This window comes from Hippoglossus hippoglossus, chromosome 20 (genome assembly GCF_009819705.1).
Source record: "Hippoglossus hippoglossus isolate fHipHip1 chromosome 20, fHipHip1.pri, whole genome shotgun sequence".
Taxonomy (NCBI): domain Eukaryota; kingdom Metazoa; phylum Chordata; class Actinopteri; order Pleuronectiformes; family Pleuronectidae; genus Hippoglossus; species Hippoglossus hippoglossus.
This window is the reverse complement of record NC_047170.1, coordinates 20,200,328-20,217,790: the sequence shown is the minus strand read 5'-3', so window position 1 is coordinate 20,217,790 and position 17,463 is coordinate 20,200,328. Positions and strand designations below refer to the sequence as shown.

At 44.6% G+C, this 17,463-nt stretch overlaps 1 protein-coding gene across 4 annotated transcripts in view; it reads left to right on the top strand.

Annotated features, from left to right (window-relative positions):
• Window positions 1–476: 476 nt before the first annotated feature.
• Window positions 477–17,463, top strand: part of unm_hu7910 (un-named hu7910) — a 25,950-nt gene continuing 8,963 nt past the window's right edge. Inside the window, exons 1-12 of one of the 4 annotated variants that reach the window (XM_034572061.1) lie at window positions 481–712; window positions 3,902–4,176; window positions 4,261–4,326; window positions 5,225–5,410; window positions 5,756–5,800; window positions 7,076–7,144; window positions 9,756–9,806; window positions 10,449–10,493; window positions 10,691–10,726; window positions 11,461–11,750; window positions 12,327–13,012; window positions 13,052–13,705. In XM_034572061.1, the coding sequence (XP_034427952.1) occupies window positions 3,996–4,176; window positions 4,261–4,326; window positions 5,225–5,410; window positions 5,756–5,800; window positions 7,076–7,144; window positions 9,756–9,806; window positions 10,449–10,493; window positions 10,691–10,726; window positions 11,461–11,750; window positions 12,327–13,012; window positions 13,052–13,457 (2,061 nt within the window). In that variant the 5' untranslated portion in view covers window positions 481–712; window positions 3,902–3,995 and the 3' untranslated portion in view covers window positions 13,458–13,705. Of the gene's footprint in view, window positions 713–3,901; window positions 4,177–4,260; window positions 4,327–5,224; window positions 5,411–5,755; window positions 5,801–7,075; window positions 7,145–9,755; window positions 9,807–10,445; window positions 10,494–10,690; window positions 10,727–11,460; window positions 11,751–12,326; window positions 13,013–13,051; window positions 13,706–16,349; window positions 16,404–17,101; window positions 17,210–17,463 lie in introns of those variants that run through there. The other 3 variants (XM_034572060.1, XM_034572062.1, XM_034572059.1) reach the window with 3 other exon arrangements.

The window sequence follows — 17,463 nt, the reverse complement described above, 5'->3', positions numbered from 1 at the left end:
TTAAGAGTTTCAATCTTAGGATGTTTTCATCAATATTTAATCTTATATTTACAGATTCATCACAAGAGTAAATATCATTTTTTATCTTAAAGATTTTGTAAAAAAATGAATACTGAGGTTTTCTCTCTACTCATACATTAAGATTAAGATGACAGATATATATATGGATTTATTATAATTGTATGTGTTATACGATAAAATGAAGGATATATCATGTATAGATGTGTATGGTGAGATACATGAATGTTTTATAGGATTAGATGTAAAATATAAGATATATAGATGTGTATAGAATATGTTTTAGTTGGATTATAGAATATATCATGGTTATATTATAGTATATATTATGGTATATATTATAGTTATAGTCTAATTTACATGTTTTAACTCCTCTTTCTCTTCTGCCACGTTCTTGCTGGTTTCCAAAGAGAGGGCGGACACCAGGAAGTTGTTCGGGAACACGATTGGTCCAAAGCTGCGATGGCCCTCCTTTAGTCCCGCCCCGTGCGGAACGTGCGGCTGTGATTGGTGGAATCCAGAGTTAATCACGGTTACTATGGACTTTGGCTTCGCTGGTATCCAGGTTAGCTTCCTGTTAGCTTCCTGTTAGCCTCCTGTTAGCTTCCTGTTAGCTCGTCAGTGTGTAGCTGCACCGGAGGAATTCACGCAGAAATGGCGCAGAGAAAGACTCCGAGGAGTCACAGCAGAAAAGGTCAGTTACGTGGTTTTCCTGCTCTGCGCGTGTTTCCTTCAGTCTGCGGACGTGTCGGTAAATCTACAGTAACAGTCGAGTAGTTGAGATCCCCCCTGCCCTGCCCGAGGGTCCCCCGGCTGGGCGGCTGCTGGGCGGCTGCTGGCTCGTGGACTGGTCCTAACGGTTCATGTGGTTCCCAGTGTCACTCTCAGCTGGTTCCCCACTGGGAGCTGTCCCTGTGGGGCTCGTTAGCTCGTTAGCTCGTTTAGCTCCAGATGAATTCAAGATGAGTAAAAGGATGAAATGTAAAACCGGAGATTGTCCGTGTGAGCATCAACCTGTGGAACCCTGGAAACGATGCTAAGCTAAACTAGCTTCCTCCACAGTTTAATCCTGATAAATACAGTAATATACATTCATAATAACTCGCTTCTGAAAACCCATTTGACAGCCTCGTTTCATGCTTTTATTTAATGATGTCTTCTTCTTATTGTTCCTTTCTGTCATCTCGTTGCTCTTGTTAAGACTAAAATCTATGTTCTTCTTTGAATATGTGTCTGTGAAGATGGCAATGAAACTGAACTAAACAAGTGCAGTAGGTTGGACAGGGGTGGGGGCAGGGGCAGTTTGGGCTGAATCTGAATAGGTGGGAGAATGTGTGGCCTTCACATAGTGACTGTTAGTAGCCGTTGCTGGCTGGTTTTAATCTTGAAGTTGATTGTTGTGTGTGTGTGTGTGTGCGTCACATCGCAGTTCAGTCTTGCACCTGTCTGATAATGCCTGTTTGAGAAGACTGTACATCTGTGGCAGACAATAAACTGTACTTTAACTTGTTCTAATACCTAACTTACAATATTACAGCATAAACTCCATTAGCTTTATTCCAAAAATCACACATAGATGAATGCACTGTTTTCTTAAAAAATACTGACATACCCTTAGAAAGAATTCAAGCAGCGGCCACTAGGGTCTGAAGGACAGATAGGAACATGTGCATGCCATACTGAAAGCTCACAAGCTGTCAGCCGATTCAAGGCTTGTTTTAAAACACCAAACCAAACACTGTCAGAATGTGAAGATTTGACCCAGCGACTGTCAAAGGAGGGGCGAAACTGGAGCGGCTTCTCATCATTGGCAAATTCCAGTGCCTAGAGGCTGGGACCAGCCTGTGCACTAGCCACGTGACTCCCCCTCGTTATTGACCAATGAAGTTCTACCTATTATTATAAATATTGCACCTGTCGTCCGTTCGGGGCGACTCTTGACTTCCCTGGCGGTATTAGGCGGCTTGCGGGTTGTACGTTGAGTGCCCATAGCTATGTAGTAGCTGTTCATTGCTTCTAAATAAATACTTTCTTGAACCAGACCGACTCTACCATCTCTACCTAAGGAAAAAAGAACACGACACTCTCTTGTCTTCATCACTGTGAAGGACTTTGCCCTCAGCTTCAGCACTTTGTAGAACCTGTGTGTGTTATTACATGAATAAAGTTATTATCATCCTCATAGAGAATCATATTCTGGTCTGTGGTTGACTGGAGCTCTGTGACCTCACTGTAATGACCCCCCCCGGTTTACACCTGGAGAGTCAGGTTCATGAGGAGAGAAGGGAACATGATCTCTGCTGGAACAATGGTCGACTCCACGTCTCATTGACTGAGTCGTGTGTGATATCATGTGAATATGAGGGTTCTCTGTGAACCCGTCGAGGTGTTGATAAAGGATCACGTGGAGCTGGATCAGCCTCAGTGGTTTGGACCTCAGCTCTGTGAGTTGTTCCTGCACTGACCTGCTTGGTCCAGAGTTGTGTTCTTCTTCTTCTTCAGCGTGTAGGACACACTGAGGCAGATTCCCAGTCTCTGCTGGTTCAGCTGGACCTCAGAGCTCCTGTGTCCTCTGGGACGTTTAGTCACAGCACATGAGAAGAGCGCACATACAGGTTGGATTTGAAGTTTGCTTTGTCTTTATCATATTCTTGTTTATATTTGGTTCCATTATTTATATTTCCAAAATAAAGTCACGCTCTTGTAATTTTTTTTAATTCACTTGACTTCCTGCACTGATCTAGTTTTATTTATTGTACAAATCAAGATTATAAATACAAAATATAATCATCAATAAAGCTTTTGATATTTCTGATGTATTTTTTTATTATTATAATGTTATTTATAGTTATTATATGAGAAAAGGGGGAAAGTACCAGCAGCTGCTACAATACAGTGATGAATTCCTACAATATAATATAATCTTAAATGGGTCCTTCTGTCCTGCGGCCCGTCAGACACGCCCCTAACGAAGCAGGTAAAGTGAGTGACACTCTGTGTCAGAGTGGACCAGCTGACCAATCACAGCAGACTTCATCAGGAGGGGGGGTCTTAAAGAGACAGGAGCTACAACCACGTGTTTGAGACAGAGGCTGAAAAGAGGAGCTGCAGCGATGGACAGAGTTTCCTGAACATTAGACCATGAAAACATTTTACAGTCCGAACGCTAATTAAAATGAGAAGATGTGACCATTAGCACCGGGACACAGGACTGGAACAGGAAGGATTCATGTCATGGGGCCTTGACGCTACAACACTGAACCAAATCCAACTGAAGACGTTATCATGGGCTCCCTGTTTATTCTCCTTTTTTAAAACGTTTTCCCTTCATCGTTTAATATTTCACTGATTCAATTATTCATCCATAGTGACAATGATCATTAGCCTGTGTATGTGTATGTGTGTGTGTGTGTGTGTGTGTGTGTGTGTGTGTGTGTGTGTGTGTGTGTGTGTGTGTGTGTGTGTGTGTGTGTGTGTGTGTGTGTGTGTGTGTGTGTGTGTGTGTGTGTGTGTGTGTGAAGGTTATTTGGTGGATTCTTCTGTCCTCTCTGGCATCTGACACACACACACACACACACACACACACACACACACACACACACACACACACACACAGTGTCCCTGGGTTTGTCAGCTCTAATAATAGGGAGGATCGGGTTCTGGACGATCAGTCGACTGCAGCTCGTCACAATAACTGGAGGAGGAGGAGCTCATTCTTTCTTTCTTTCTCCTCCGTCGCTCACTCTTTCGTTCGCTTCTTTTCTCTTTGACATGATCTCCTTGATCCGTAACTGGTGCTTTACTGGAACTTTTTAAACTTGTGTGATAGTTGGTAATGTTTTCAAGACGTTTTTAAATAGTTCTTTCTTTTGGCTGTTATCAGATATTTGAATTTATTTATCAGTAGCTGAGAGGATTTGTCTGCAGTCGCTTTGCTCGGTCCTGTTTTGGGGTTCAGCTGAGACCCGAGGAGGTCCATGCAGCGTTACCGCCATTATGGCGCCTCCTATTTCTCCTCCTCTGCTCCTGTAGAGGAGGCCGAGGCCCAGGAGGAGGAGGACGAGGAGGAGGAGGAGGAGGAGTATGCTGAAGAGGAGGTGTGTGAGGAGGAGCAGCCGCTGTTAGAGGCGGGGGTGCAGGCCGTGGTCCAGGACACAGGTAGGAGAGGTGTATAAACAAGGGTTGACCTGGTTTGGCTCGGTTTGTGTTTGGTTCTTATGTGGCCTGGTTTGGATCAATTAGGAGGCGTTAATGAGGAGGAGGTCCCACAGAGGAAGGGGGAGGTGACACCTGCTGTCTCTGAGACAGGTAAGAAAGGATGATCAGCCTGGTTTGGTTTGGCCTGGTTTGGTTTGGTTTGGCCCTGTCTGGTTTGGCCTGGTCTGGTTTGGTTTGGCATGGTTAGTGTCTGTGTACAGAGTAAAGCTCAGTGATTTGTTACTGAAGTCTCTTGTGTTTAGATGTCCTCTGGTTTGTTGTGTGTTCTGTTTGCCTGCTGTGAGTCACTTTGACCTTGTGTGCTGCATGGTGTCTGTGTAAACACTTCCTGTCCCTGGTTTTCACAATAAAAGCCTCCAGCAAGGACAGTTATGTGGCTTTTACTTGTTTAGATGCAGGAGATTTGAAGTAATATTGGATCCTGATTTGGCTCGATGTGGTTTCTGATGGGCCTGGTTTAGGTGTTTATACGACTCGTGGTTTGTGAATCAACTGATGTGAATTATGTAAAAATAAAGACATAATTAGTCGTCGGGAACGTGAAGTCTGAGGAAGAATTAACATGTTTAATTTATTTAACAGAAACACAAGGATATTCAAACTTGGAAGTAGTAAGTAAATGACGAAGGGATTTCCAAAACTATAAAGAAAACAGACCAATAATGTATTTTTGTATTTATTTATTCTAAGATTGAATGTTTGGGAGACGCAGTTCATTTCTTTCCCTCAGTGTTCATGTCTACAGGCGTCTTTTGGGACTTATCTTATGTTCTAAATATTAATCTAAATTATTTACAACTTATTTACAAAAATAAAACTGACGAGACGTCAGTGCAGCCGTCAAACCATGTGACGTGTCCTGTTGAATCACAGACTCAGCGTCTCATAGAGGTCCAGTCTGTGGACTTTATCTTGAGTATTCAAACTTGTTATTAGGTCCACTAGTACAAAATCAGACATAATAATAATAATGCATCTCTATCCTCAGAGGCCAAGGTTCCACCAGTGGAGAGCAAGAATGGAAAGAGGACGGAGGGAGGAGGAGACGCAGGAGGAGGAGGAGGAGGTCCTAAATACTCCATGTTCACCTGGTTTGTGGTCCTGGCTCTGCTTGGAGTGTGGAGCTCGGTGGCCGTGGTCTACTTCGACATCGTGGACTACGACAGTGTCATCGGTGAGTAAGGAACCACCATTAGAACTCTTTGTCTTCAACATGGCCCTAATACTCCGTCACACCTCTCTGGTTACGATCAGCTGTTCTTTATCACAGAAATATTACGACTTCAGGTAAGTGTGATGGAACCAAACGATCCGCTAACGTCACAGTAAAGTCTGTTTATACTGATCCTTCAAAGTGAAAACCTCCTGAAGGTACCTTCTTGAAAACCTTTTCTGTGAAGACTCACAAACAGGTTGAGAAGATGAAGCCACATGTCTGTAGATGTGTTCTATAAACAAAGGTGAACGTTCAACCTTGTGTCTTCCTCCCTCCTTCTCCTCCTCTTCTCTCTGTGTGCAGCCAGAGCTAAGGACTTTCATATGAACTTTTCTCAAGTTTTACAAGGTACGCTGTCAAGATTTAAACCTGCAGTAAAAAGCTCCATCATTTAACACAGTGAATCCATCACTCATTTACAACAGTTCTGTTATGAAAGGATGAGTTAGAGAGTTAAAGTAACCTGCTTCCTATCAGCCCTTGGCTTCCCTCTCCATGCCCCTTTCTGCCTTGATCAGAAACTACAGTCAAAGTTACATTTCTGCCTAGTTTCATGTTATAGTCTGAAGTAAATGAAGAAACAAATGTTTGCTGCTTCTGTCGTTGTGGCTTTTGTCGAAGCAGGAAACAAAGCATCTTTGCATTTCACCTACTACACTTAAATGTTTTAAATGCAATAGGACAAAACTTTTACACTATTTGAGCAGAAATTCCCACCTGTTGTTAGAGGAAAGTATTTTTTAGTAATATGTCTCCTGCAGACTACTGTGCAAGATATTCAGTCAGTTGTAAAAACATAACTTTGCTCAGTAGAGCTCATCCCTCGACCAAGGTCCAACAATCCCTGACACTCAGTCAGGCTGCACCAAATCACACACACGCTGAAATACCAGTCCTCTGAACATGTTTAAAAACGTCTTCTCTCACAATTAAAATACTTTAATCAAAGTACCTTTTTTTAATTGTGCCATATTTAACTAACTAACCCACAGCTTCAGGACAGTGATGATTTGAACATGAAAGTTAGAGAGAGACAGAGAAAGAAGCAGTTGGCCGATCACAGTCTGTCGCTGAAGACACCACATCCTTCCTCATTGGCCCTGTTTTAACACACTGTGACATCCTGCTGTGTTATTAATACACTGTCTGCTCTGTTCTCACCAGCTGCTGCTGTTAGAACCTTCTGCTCCTGAACCTGAGTCTTGTTGCAGCGGTGGTTTATTTCCCACTTTGTGTCCTTCAGGCTGCAGCAGCAGGATTTAAACTCACAGTAACAGAAATAAATTCAGACGTTACACTGGATCTGAAAGTTGCAGCTATGGACAAGTCAGGTGTTGATTTGAGATCTTTTCTGTGCAGAACTTGTGTTAATGCACAGGTACAGTGTGAGGTTTGGTGCTGTAGAGGTCAGTGGGTCGGGATGAAATCAAACTCATTAAATTCAAATAATCCTCAAGATAAAAACTTCCAGCCACTGTAGAAACACATTTTATCACATTAAACATCTCACAGTTTCCTTGAGCTTGTTTGTATTTTAATAAAGACCAGATAACAGGATATATAATATATAGATAATATATCTATATATTAGTGTTACTCAGTCTTCCTCCTCTTCCTCCTCAGGTAAACTCACGGCTTACGACACAGACGGAGACGGAGACTTTGACGTGGAAGATGCTAAAGTTCTGCTCGGCAAGTTCTCTTTACTTCTTCTGTTTGCTGTGAAAAGCCTGAAACGTGTTTTACGGTTGTGTCCCAGTGTCTCAGTATGAAACTCGAACTCTGACCGAACGTCCTCGGAGTCAAACCACTCATCTCTCTCACGTTTGTATTTCACATCGTAGTTTGTCTCACAAAACTAAGAGATTAACTTTGTTGTTCTTTATTAGAAGATTATAATAATAATCTCAAACCAATGTCACTTTCCTTTCACACAATCTTTTCTTTCTTTTTCTGCGTTCTCAGTTCATATCGATCTAATGGTGGATTCACGTCCAGCTTAAAAACTAGAATTTTGATTAGAAAAATATCAGGTGTGGGGACACGGAGTAGATTTAACAGTGAAAGGATGAAATGTCGGAGGAAAGTGTGTCGGGGGTGTCAGGCTTCGTTTGACCTGCTACATCACAAGTTAAAGATGGCCGCCTCGTTCCTTGTTGTTTGTCTATCAGGCAGGAAGTCTGAGGTCGCCTGACGAGACTGAGACAGGAAGTAAAATCTGATTTAATGTCCGTGGTTCTTCGACTTTAACTCACTCTCTTTCTCTTTGTCCCGTATCATCATCCTTTATTTCTCTTTTTGGTTTTACTCCATTCCTTCCTTCCTTCCTTCCAACCTTCCTTGATTCTTCCTTTTTCTTTCACCTCTTTTTCTTTATATCCTCGTTCAACCCTCCCTCTGTTTGTGCTTCGCCTTCATTTCATCTCCACGTCCTCCCCCATCCTATGTCGATTTTTCTCCTTCCCTCCTTTTCTCTCTCCCTCTCTCTTTCGTCAGGCTTGACCAAAGATGGCGGTGCTAGTGCGAATGCCGAGTCGCTTGAGGAGGTTCTTGATATTTTAGCTGAGGAGGGCTCTGATTGGATCTATGGTTTCTTCACCTTCCTCTATGACGTAGTGTCTTCGCCCGTAGAGCGGGGTGAGGAAGGGAAGGAGGCGGCGACTGAGAAGCGGGAGGAGGGCGGGACCACCTCCTCTGATGATGAGGAGGTCAAAGGGGTCATACTGGACCTCCAGAACCAATAGAAGGACACAAGTCAGAGCCACAGCCAATAACAAGGCTCCTTGGTCCCAATACCGACCAATGAGGACGAGGCTTGGACGCACTGCGGCGCAGTGTGTTACAGGACGACGTGTTGTGGTGCAGACGACCTGATGTTTCCTCTGAAGGAACAAACCGGGTCTGGACTTGTTCAGTCCTTTAAGGAATGAGAGGAATTTAAATCGCATAAACTATTGATTAGCACTTTATTGATTGATTAGCTCAGTGATCTACTTTTGGCTTGTGTCGGTTCATCATGTTCAGTAACTGACGTCCATGTGTACGGTGGCCAGTGGGACCAGAATTCAATCGTTTGCTCTAATCACATTTTTGGTTGTGAAATTCCTGAACCAAAAACGTGATTTCACATATTTCAGCTAAAAGCTGCGGTAAAACGTTTTCATATGACTCGATATCGATAATCATCCCAATAAATGTAAAGTATTAAAGGCTGATCTTTGAAACCAGACCTGTGGGTTCTTGAAGTTTTAAAATCTAACGTACAATTTACTACTTTTATCCAAAGTGACTGAACTTGCTCAGCTCATCTGTTTGTAATTCATTTCTGTTCACGCAAACTAAACATAAAAGTAAATGGTGTGGAACATTTATTGATCTTTGACAGAGTGTGGGGGGAACGTATCCGTCGTGGAGACGAGGTCTGAACAAGCTTCACGTTTGTTCCATGTTTCATTTGATCTGTTGGTTTTGGTTTCACATTGTAATTTAGGGACTAAACGTTCGTCCTGTTGTTCGGTAACTTCTTTGATTAAAGTGGATCCCGTCACGTCGCTGCTGGATTCTCCGTAACTGAACTTTCTTCAGTAATTTGCTTAAACTTATAAACTTAATATTTTTGTGTGAGATGACGTCATCTGTTGTTGTGTTATTTGAATGTGTCAGATAAACTATCAGCTTTTTAAATAAGGTCAATGTTATAACTGGATACCACGCAGTATCTGTAGATAATATCATATGATATTTAAGGATTCTGTATTTAATCATACATTTACTTATAATCTAATAATATAATCAACACTGTATCAAATGTGCAACATTAAATTAAAAAGGACGAAGCTGTAGTTTGATGAGAATCTTAAAGAAGTGAAAGGAAGGGGTAGATGTGTTTTTGAACACTCTTGGTATGATGCTGCTCAGTGAGCGTCTTTCCTGCTTCGACCTCATTCACAGACGGTTTTCTCTCTGAGCTGAGAACAAGCAGAGGAAACAGGTCGACAACTTGTGTTGTGAAGTTCACACGTCGACCACAACGTCTTGAAGTCGGGAGTACATCTGAGCATGTGTTAATGGAACACAACAGTGGATGCTAACAGGACAGAACACGAGCATGTCTCCTGTCGTCACTGCCTGTTGCTCTCAGCATGTTTTTACGACACGTAACGAATCCACGTTGCTCTGGTGTCTCGGAGACTAATCACGATAACTAAAGATTGAAGCTAATCTTTGGGAATGTTCCCGTTATACCTGAAACCGTTTCATCTCTACCTGGTTTTCATGAGCTGTTTGTTTTCTGTTGGTTCAGATGAGAGGAAGTTGAAAGGTCCAGTTCTCGGGAGAGACAGACTGAGAAAAGGTATCGTACACTGAGCGTGTGTTTGTAGTGAATTCTGATTGGTCAGCTGACACATGTGTTTCTCTAAAACCTGCAGAGGACAAGAGAGAGGTGAAGAAGAAAGGTAAACGTCTTTCTCCTGCATGACTCTGTTTGATGCTGACTGACTGAGTAGAGGGAAACTCTAATATCAGGTGTGAACTGATGAAGCTGCGTGATCGAGCACCAGACACAGATGTGTGTTGACCTCTGACCCCTCAGTAGATGGAGACACTTCTGTGCTGGATGTGACGTGTAAATAAAGAAACGGTCGCTTACATTTATTTAACGCTGTGATACAGTCCCAAATATCTTGTTGGATCAAAGACTGTAAATAAAGATGGACGACATGATCGCCCCCTGGTGGCTGGCTGAGGCACATGCCTCTTCCATGTTAACAGATGGACCACATTTAAAAATATCTTGAGATTACTGAGATATAATAACTACATTTTGGACTGGCAGGAGGAAGTAGAGGCGTGTCGTCCATCTTTATCTGGTCTTGTTGTACGATGTTTTCCTGACTTTAGTGTTTCGTGGTTTGTCTGGTGTGGTGCGTTGATCTTTGTCGTTAGCGTGTTGATTCTCCTCCGGTACCAAACTGTGTGTGTGTCGTCCTAGAAGAGAAGAAATTGGAAGCTGCCACTCAAAAGATTAAACTCTCAAAAGGTAGAGTTGTGATGCTGTTGTGTGTGAGTTAGTTTGAACATGAATCCTTTGTTATCTGTTGTCATATGTTTTTATTGATGTCAGCGGATTGTTAGAAGCTTATTTAATATTTATTACTCAACATGTAGCTCGGCCTCTTGTTTGTTAGACGCTGGGTTGTGGAGATGAATCTGTTTGTGCCTCTTGTGTTAAAACAGAAGATGTGACGACTGCTGGAAAGAACGCGACGCGAGGTATTGAAGAATAAGATCTGACGTGGGCTTTTTCCTTTGGTCTGACTTAAGTGCATTTTGTGGACGACCACAAGATGGTTCTAAAACTTTTAATGAATTAACAATAACATAGGCATTAATCATTTTTTGTTGTTTAATTAATTTATAAATAGATTAACTTACAAAGTAACTGATTAGACATTTGAATGGGTTTAACCTGTGTCTTACTATATCAGTGTGAAATGGTTGTTGCTGCCTTGCTGAGCCACTAATCATTCATTTCACTAAACATTTTAAACTAGTGGAACAGGACAAAATGAAAATATGTATCGTAAACCATTCTGCGGTGTGAATATTCTCCAAATCCAATCAAACCGTTACTCCAGGTGTGAGCACTGGATCGTGTTTGGGCCAAATTAGTCATGTGACACATTCAGTTTGAAAAGAATAAAAACGGTGCAATGTGAAACACTTTCCAACATGGACGGCCGCTCGGACATGGAACACCTCTCACTGGAAATCTGTTCATCCTGCTGACACAGAAAGTGATGCAGCAGAACCGTGACCTCTTTGACCTCTAACTATTAACCTTCCACCGCACGATATGAGATTCTGATCTCTGCTGAACGGTAGAATCTGCATTCCAGTATTTCCAGTGTTGTGATTGGCTGCATCTTTAACACCTGCTCTTTTGGTGTGCGTCAGCTGCAGCAGTTGTCTGCATTTAAAATCTGACCTTTAACCTCAAACTTCAGACCGTCCCGTCCGAGGGCACAGGCTGCGCTCGGCTCTGAAGGATGAGCTGAGGATGATCCACGAGAAGATGGAGGTCAAGAGAATCGCTCGTATCGCTCTGGCTGAGATCAGGGCCCTCCTCGCCAAAGAGGAGGAGGAGAAGGAGGCGACCTGGGCGCTGAAGATGAAGACTCTGGAGGCTGCTCAGGAACAACTGAGAGAGGAGAGGAGGAGAGAGGCAGAGAGAGTAGAGAAAGAGGAAAAGGAGAGGATGGAGAAGGCAGAGAAGGAAAGGATAGAAAAGGAGAAGGTGGAGAAGGAAAGGATGGAAAAGGAGAAGGTGGAGAAGGAAAGGATGGAGAAGGAGAAGGTGGAGAAGGAAAGGATGGAAAAGGAGAAGGCAGAGAAGGAAAGGATGGAGAAGGTGGAGAAGGAAAGGATAGAAAAGGAGAAGGTGGAGAAGGAAAGGATGGAAAAGGAGAAGGCGGAGAAGGAAAGGATGGAAAAAGAGAAGGAAAGGATGGAAAAGGAGAAGGAAAGGATAGAAAAAGAGAAGGAAAGGATGGAAAAGGAGAAGGTGGAGAAGGAAAGGATGGAAAAGGAGAAGGAAAGGATGGAAAAGGAGAAGGTGGAGAAGGAAAGGATGGAAAAGGAGAAGGCAGAGAAGGAAAGGATAGAAAAGCAGAAGGCAGAGAAGGAAAGGATAGAAAAGCAGAAGGCAGAGAAGGAAAGGATAGAAAAGGAGAAGGAAAGGATGGAAAATGAGAAGGTGGAGAAGGAAAGGATGGAAAAGGAGAAGGTGGAGAAGGAAAGGATAGAAAAAGAGAAGGTGGAGAAGGAAAGGATGGAAAAGGTAGAGAAGGAAAGGATGGAAAAGGTAGAGAAGGAAAGGATGGAGAAAGTGAAAGCAGAGAAGCAGAGGATGGAAAGAGAAGCCAAAGAAAAGGCTGAAAGGGAGAGGCTGACACATGAGAGGGCAGAAAAAGAGAGACAAGAGATGGAGAAAAGAGAAAAGGCAGCTAGAGAAGAGAAGGAACGACTGGAGCGACAGAAGATTGAGAGGGAAAGGATGGAGGGAGAGCGACTGGTCAGGGAACGAGAGAGGGAAGCCAAGGAGAAGGAACGACTGGAAAGAGAAAGATTGGCAAGGGAGAGGGCTGAAAAGGAGAGGATAGAGAGGGAACGCATCGCCAAAGAAAGAGAGAGAATAGCCAAGGAGAAGGAGAGGATGGAGAGAGAGAAGGTGGAGAAAGAACGATTTGAGAGGGAACGCATCGCTATGGAAAGAGAGAGGATTGCAAAGGAGAGGATGGAGAGAGAGAAGGCAGATAAGGAGAGGCAGGAGAAGGAACGAACTGCTAAAGAGAAAATGGAGAAAGAGAGACTGGAACGAGAACGCATCGCTAAGGAAAGAGAGAGAATCGCCAAGGAACGAGAAAGGGCAGAAAAGGAAAGACTAGCCAGAGAGAAGGAAAGGATGGAGAGAGCGGCGAGAGAGAAGGAAGAGAGGGAACAGATGGAGGGAGAGCGCATTGCCAGGGAAAGAGCAAGAATCGCTCAGGAGAAGGAGAGATCGGAGAGAGAGAAGGCGGCGAAAGAAAGAGCAGAGAAAGAAAGATTAGAGAAGGTAAGAGCGCAAAAAGAGAGGGCAGCTAAAGAAGAGAGGGAGAGAGCGGAGAAAGAGCGACTGGAGAAGGAAAGGATCGAACGAGAAAGACTCAAGAAGGAAAGACTGGAGAAAGAGAAATCGGCGAGGGAACAGTGGGAGCGACAGAAGGCTGAAAAGGAGAGGGTGGTTCGAGAGAAGGAACTGATGGAGAGGCAGAAGCTCGCCAGAGAAAAAGCTCTGCGGGAGAAGATGGAGGCGGAGAAAGCGAACAAGGCCAACATCAACGGACAAGAAGTTCACGGGAGGAAACCGAACACTTCACATCCCAAAGCTCCACCAGCCGAGGGGAAAACAGAGCGAGTGTCAGCGCTGCGACCCGAGGAAAAGACGAGCAGGAGGGGGAAATGAAGGGCTACGATTGGCTGGGGGCTGCCTGCAAGTGAAAGTTATAAATAGTTATTTATTTCTAATTAAAGATGAATTTTAAAGTCGTTTCCTCTCTATTTTACGTTATTGTCGCCAGTGTCACTGCTGGGCGTGGTTAATCTGAAATGTGGTTTAACTCCTCCCATCTGTGAGGTCACAGCTACCAACTCATCGTGACTGAAGTGAGGTTCAAACCCCCGGAGAGTTTCCACCTGCTGTTCCTCCAACAGGTCACAGGTCACTGCTGTTGTTCCTCCAACGGGTGACAGGTCACTGCTGCTGTTCCTCCAACAGGTCACAGGTCACTGCTGCTGTTCCTCAACAGGTGACAGGTCACTGCTGCTGTTCCTCCAACGGGTCACAGGTCACTGCTGCTGTTCCTCCAACGGGTCACAGGTCACTGCTGCTGTTCCTCCAACGGGTGACAGGTCACTGCTGCTGTTCCTCCAACGGGTGACAGGTCACTGCTGCTGTTCCTCCAACGGGTCACAGGTCACTGCTGCTGTTCCTCCAACGGGTGACAGGTCACTGCTGCTGTTCCTCCAACGGGTGACAGGTCACTGCTGCTGTTCCTCCAACGGGTCACAGGTCACTGCTGCTGTTCCTCCAACGGGTCACAGGTCACTGCTGCTGTTCCTCCAACGGGTCACAGGTCACTGCTGCTGTTCCTCCAACGGGTGACAGGTCACTGCTGCTGTTCCTCCAACGGGTGACAGGTCACTGCTGCTGTTCCTCCAACGGGTGACAGGTCACTGCTGCTGTTCCTCCAACGGGTCACAGGTCACTGCTGCTGTTCCTCCAACGGGTGACAGGTCACTGCTGCTGTTCCTCCAACGGGTGACAGGTCACTGCTGCTGTTCCTCTAACGGGTGACAGGTCACTGCTGCTGTTCCTCCAACGGGTCACAGGTCACTGCTGCTGTTCCTCCAACGGGTGACAGGTCACTGCTGCTGTTCCTCCAACGGGTGACAGGTCACTGCTGCTGTTCCTCCAACGGGTGACAGGTCACTGCTGCTGTTCCTCCAACGGGTGACAGGTCACTGCTGCTGTTCCTCCAACGGGTGACAGGTCACTGCTGCTGTTCCTCTAACGGGTGACAGGTCACTGCTGCTGTTCCTCCAACGGGTGACAGGTCACTGCTGCTGTTCCTCCAACGGGTGACAGGTCACTGCTGCTGTTCCTCTAACGGGTGACAGGTCACTGCTGCTGTTCCTCCAACGGGTGACAGGTCACTGCTGCTGTTCCTCCAACGGGTGACAGGTCACTGCTGCTGTTCCTCCAACGGGTGACAGGTCACTGCTGCTGTTCCTCTAACGGGTGACAGGTCACTGCTGCTGTTCCTCCAACGGGTGACAGGTCACTGCTGCTGTTCCTCCAACGGGTGACAGGTCACTGCTGCTGTTCCTCCAACGGGTGACAGGTCACTGCTGCTGTTCCTTCAGTTACTGACTGAGTGAAGGTTTCAGTCACTTACACCTCCAGCACAGCCCAACAGGCCTTTACCCTGCTTGAACCCACGACAAACACAACACACACCGACGAGACACAACACCGTAACATGTACACGACACTGTAACATGTGCAAAATACAGTTTTGTCAATATGGACATTTGATTCCTCATTAGAACGGGTCGGAGCTCGGCTAAAGGCCCATTACAACCACTTTCAACTAAACCAATCACAAGTCAAACCCAAACTGTCCACAAAGCCGATACTGACAATCGTACGACTTCATGCTAACAAAACAAAATTGTGCCAAGATGTCCATTTGGTGCTCTGCTCACTTTATTAGAACGAAATGTGGAACAGTTGTTGTCAGATTTTGTGATATTGATTATTAGAGGTTTTGGGCGACAACGTACTGATTTCATTAGTGAAAGTTCTCTCATATACAAATCTCTTTAGGCATTTAGACATATAATGTGTTCCATCTTCATTTGACCCAGTCACGTCTATTCTGATACTTACACCGCTGCAGAAATATCACAAGCTCCTTTTATATAGACACCAAGATTATTCATATAGACCCTGTAGTTGCAGAGATATAATCCACTGATTTGGGTCATGTGATTTGAGTCCAGATTTTAGAGGGTTACATTCCAAAATCACAGACTCCTGAATATCAGTCCTCTGAACATGTCTGAGTGTTTTCATCAAGAGCCATGAATTATTTGCACAAACAAATGCACACGGGTGAAAACAGGATTGTCCATAGAAAGGTTTTGAAGTATTAACAGTTTATATCCACTGCAGAACAGCATGGAAACCATTTTAAACGTCTCTTAAATACACAGAGAACCAGTGAGAACCTCTCCTCCTCCTCCTCCTCCTCCTCCTCCTCCTCCTCCTCCCTCTGTTCAGTCCTATCTCTCTTCACCACAGTTTCCTCTTCTGTTCACTCTGACGCTCAGGACTCTGGACTTATTTCCTGCCAATGAAATATTACCAGGCTGCGGTGACTCCTGACGTCCTCACAGCCGGGTGTTTCCCTCCTGACGTGTTTGAGGATGTGAATAAATGTTTAATACTGAGGCACTGTTACTTTTTCTTCTGTTTTTATGTCTTTTTTGGTTCTTTTGAACAAAACAATCACACAAACTAAGACTGTGTCCGCTTCACTTTAGAGGAAATCGATAATGGCTCAAAGAAACAAATCTGATATCCAACCAAACTTCAGGTGTTAGATTCCTGAAGGTTCAGGTTCAGTCACAGTCAGTCCTCTCGGCCTGTACTGAACTGGCTGTGAAAACAAATGAAAAGAGTTTTACACAGGTTAAGGATGATGAGGAAGAGGATCATGATGAGGAAGAGGAGGCGACCAGTGTGTTTCATTTTGTCTGATTTTTGCATTTGAACTTTTAAAACACTGAACAGGACTGAAAGAGGCAGACAAAACTAATGTGGGAGATTCACCAGAGGAGAAAACAGGTGAGGAAACACACTCACACACACACACACACTCACACACTCACTCACACACACACTCACACTCACACACTCACTCACACACACACACACACACACACACACACACACACACACACACACACACACACACACACACACACACACACACACTCTGTGATATCAGTCCTCTGGGTCAGCGTTCAAACAAACGAGCCGACACTGACCTGATACCTGAGGAAACACAGCACTGATCCTGGGTCAGACGAGACGACAAACTCCTGATTCCCTTTCACGCTGCTGCTGCCCTGAGGAACATGAAAACTGAATCCTTCACACTGAACCTGTAACTTTACGTTGTTATAATGAAGACACGTATTTCAGAGTCTGACCCGGAACATCTCCTGCTGCTTCACATGAGAAACACGAGTGGAAGAGAATGTCCAGACGATGATTTACACAGTTCATGACTGAAATCATCTTCGCTGAGTCTTAAATAGTTTAATTCATTAGTTGACAATTAAAAAAATTAGACTTGAGTCCCTTGTCTTCATGTGAAGTCAGAGAAGTCCACATCATGAAGCAGCTCACAGTAATTCTCACAACACATCAGGAGCAGCTTGTTCTCTAACGTCTCTGTCTCGTGTGGACGGTTTCCTAACGTTCAGAACATTCACGAAACAAAATGGTGTCTTTCTTCTCTTCTTCCTCAAACATTCAAGTTTTAAAACCTGAAGACGTCAGCGAGCCTGAGGCTCCAGAGCTGCAGAGGGAGGAGCCAGCGGACGCCACGTCACCTGAAACCTCCACACCTGAAGAGACTCCATCAGGTGGGTTTGCTTCCTGGTCACCTCAGGCTCCTCTGACAAATCATTATCCAGCCTGTGTGACAGCAGAAAGAAAAGAAAGTCATAAGTCCACACACACGAGTTCACACAAACATTACATGAAGCTATTAATGAGGCCGATGGCTGCAGGGACCAATGAGTTGTTACGTCTCCTGTGGTCAGCACATGTAACCACAGGAGCTGCTGTCACAGGTGATCACGTTCTACTTCTCCACCAGTCTGACCTCAGGGCGCTT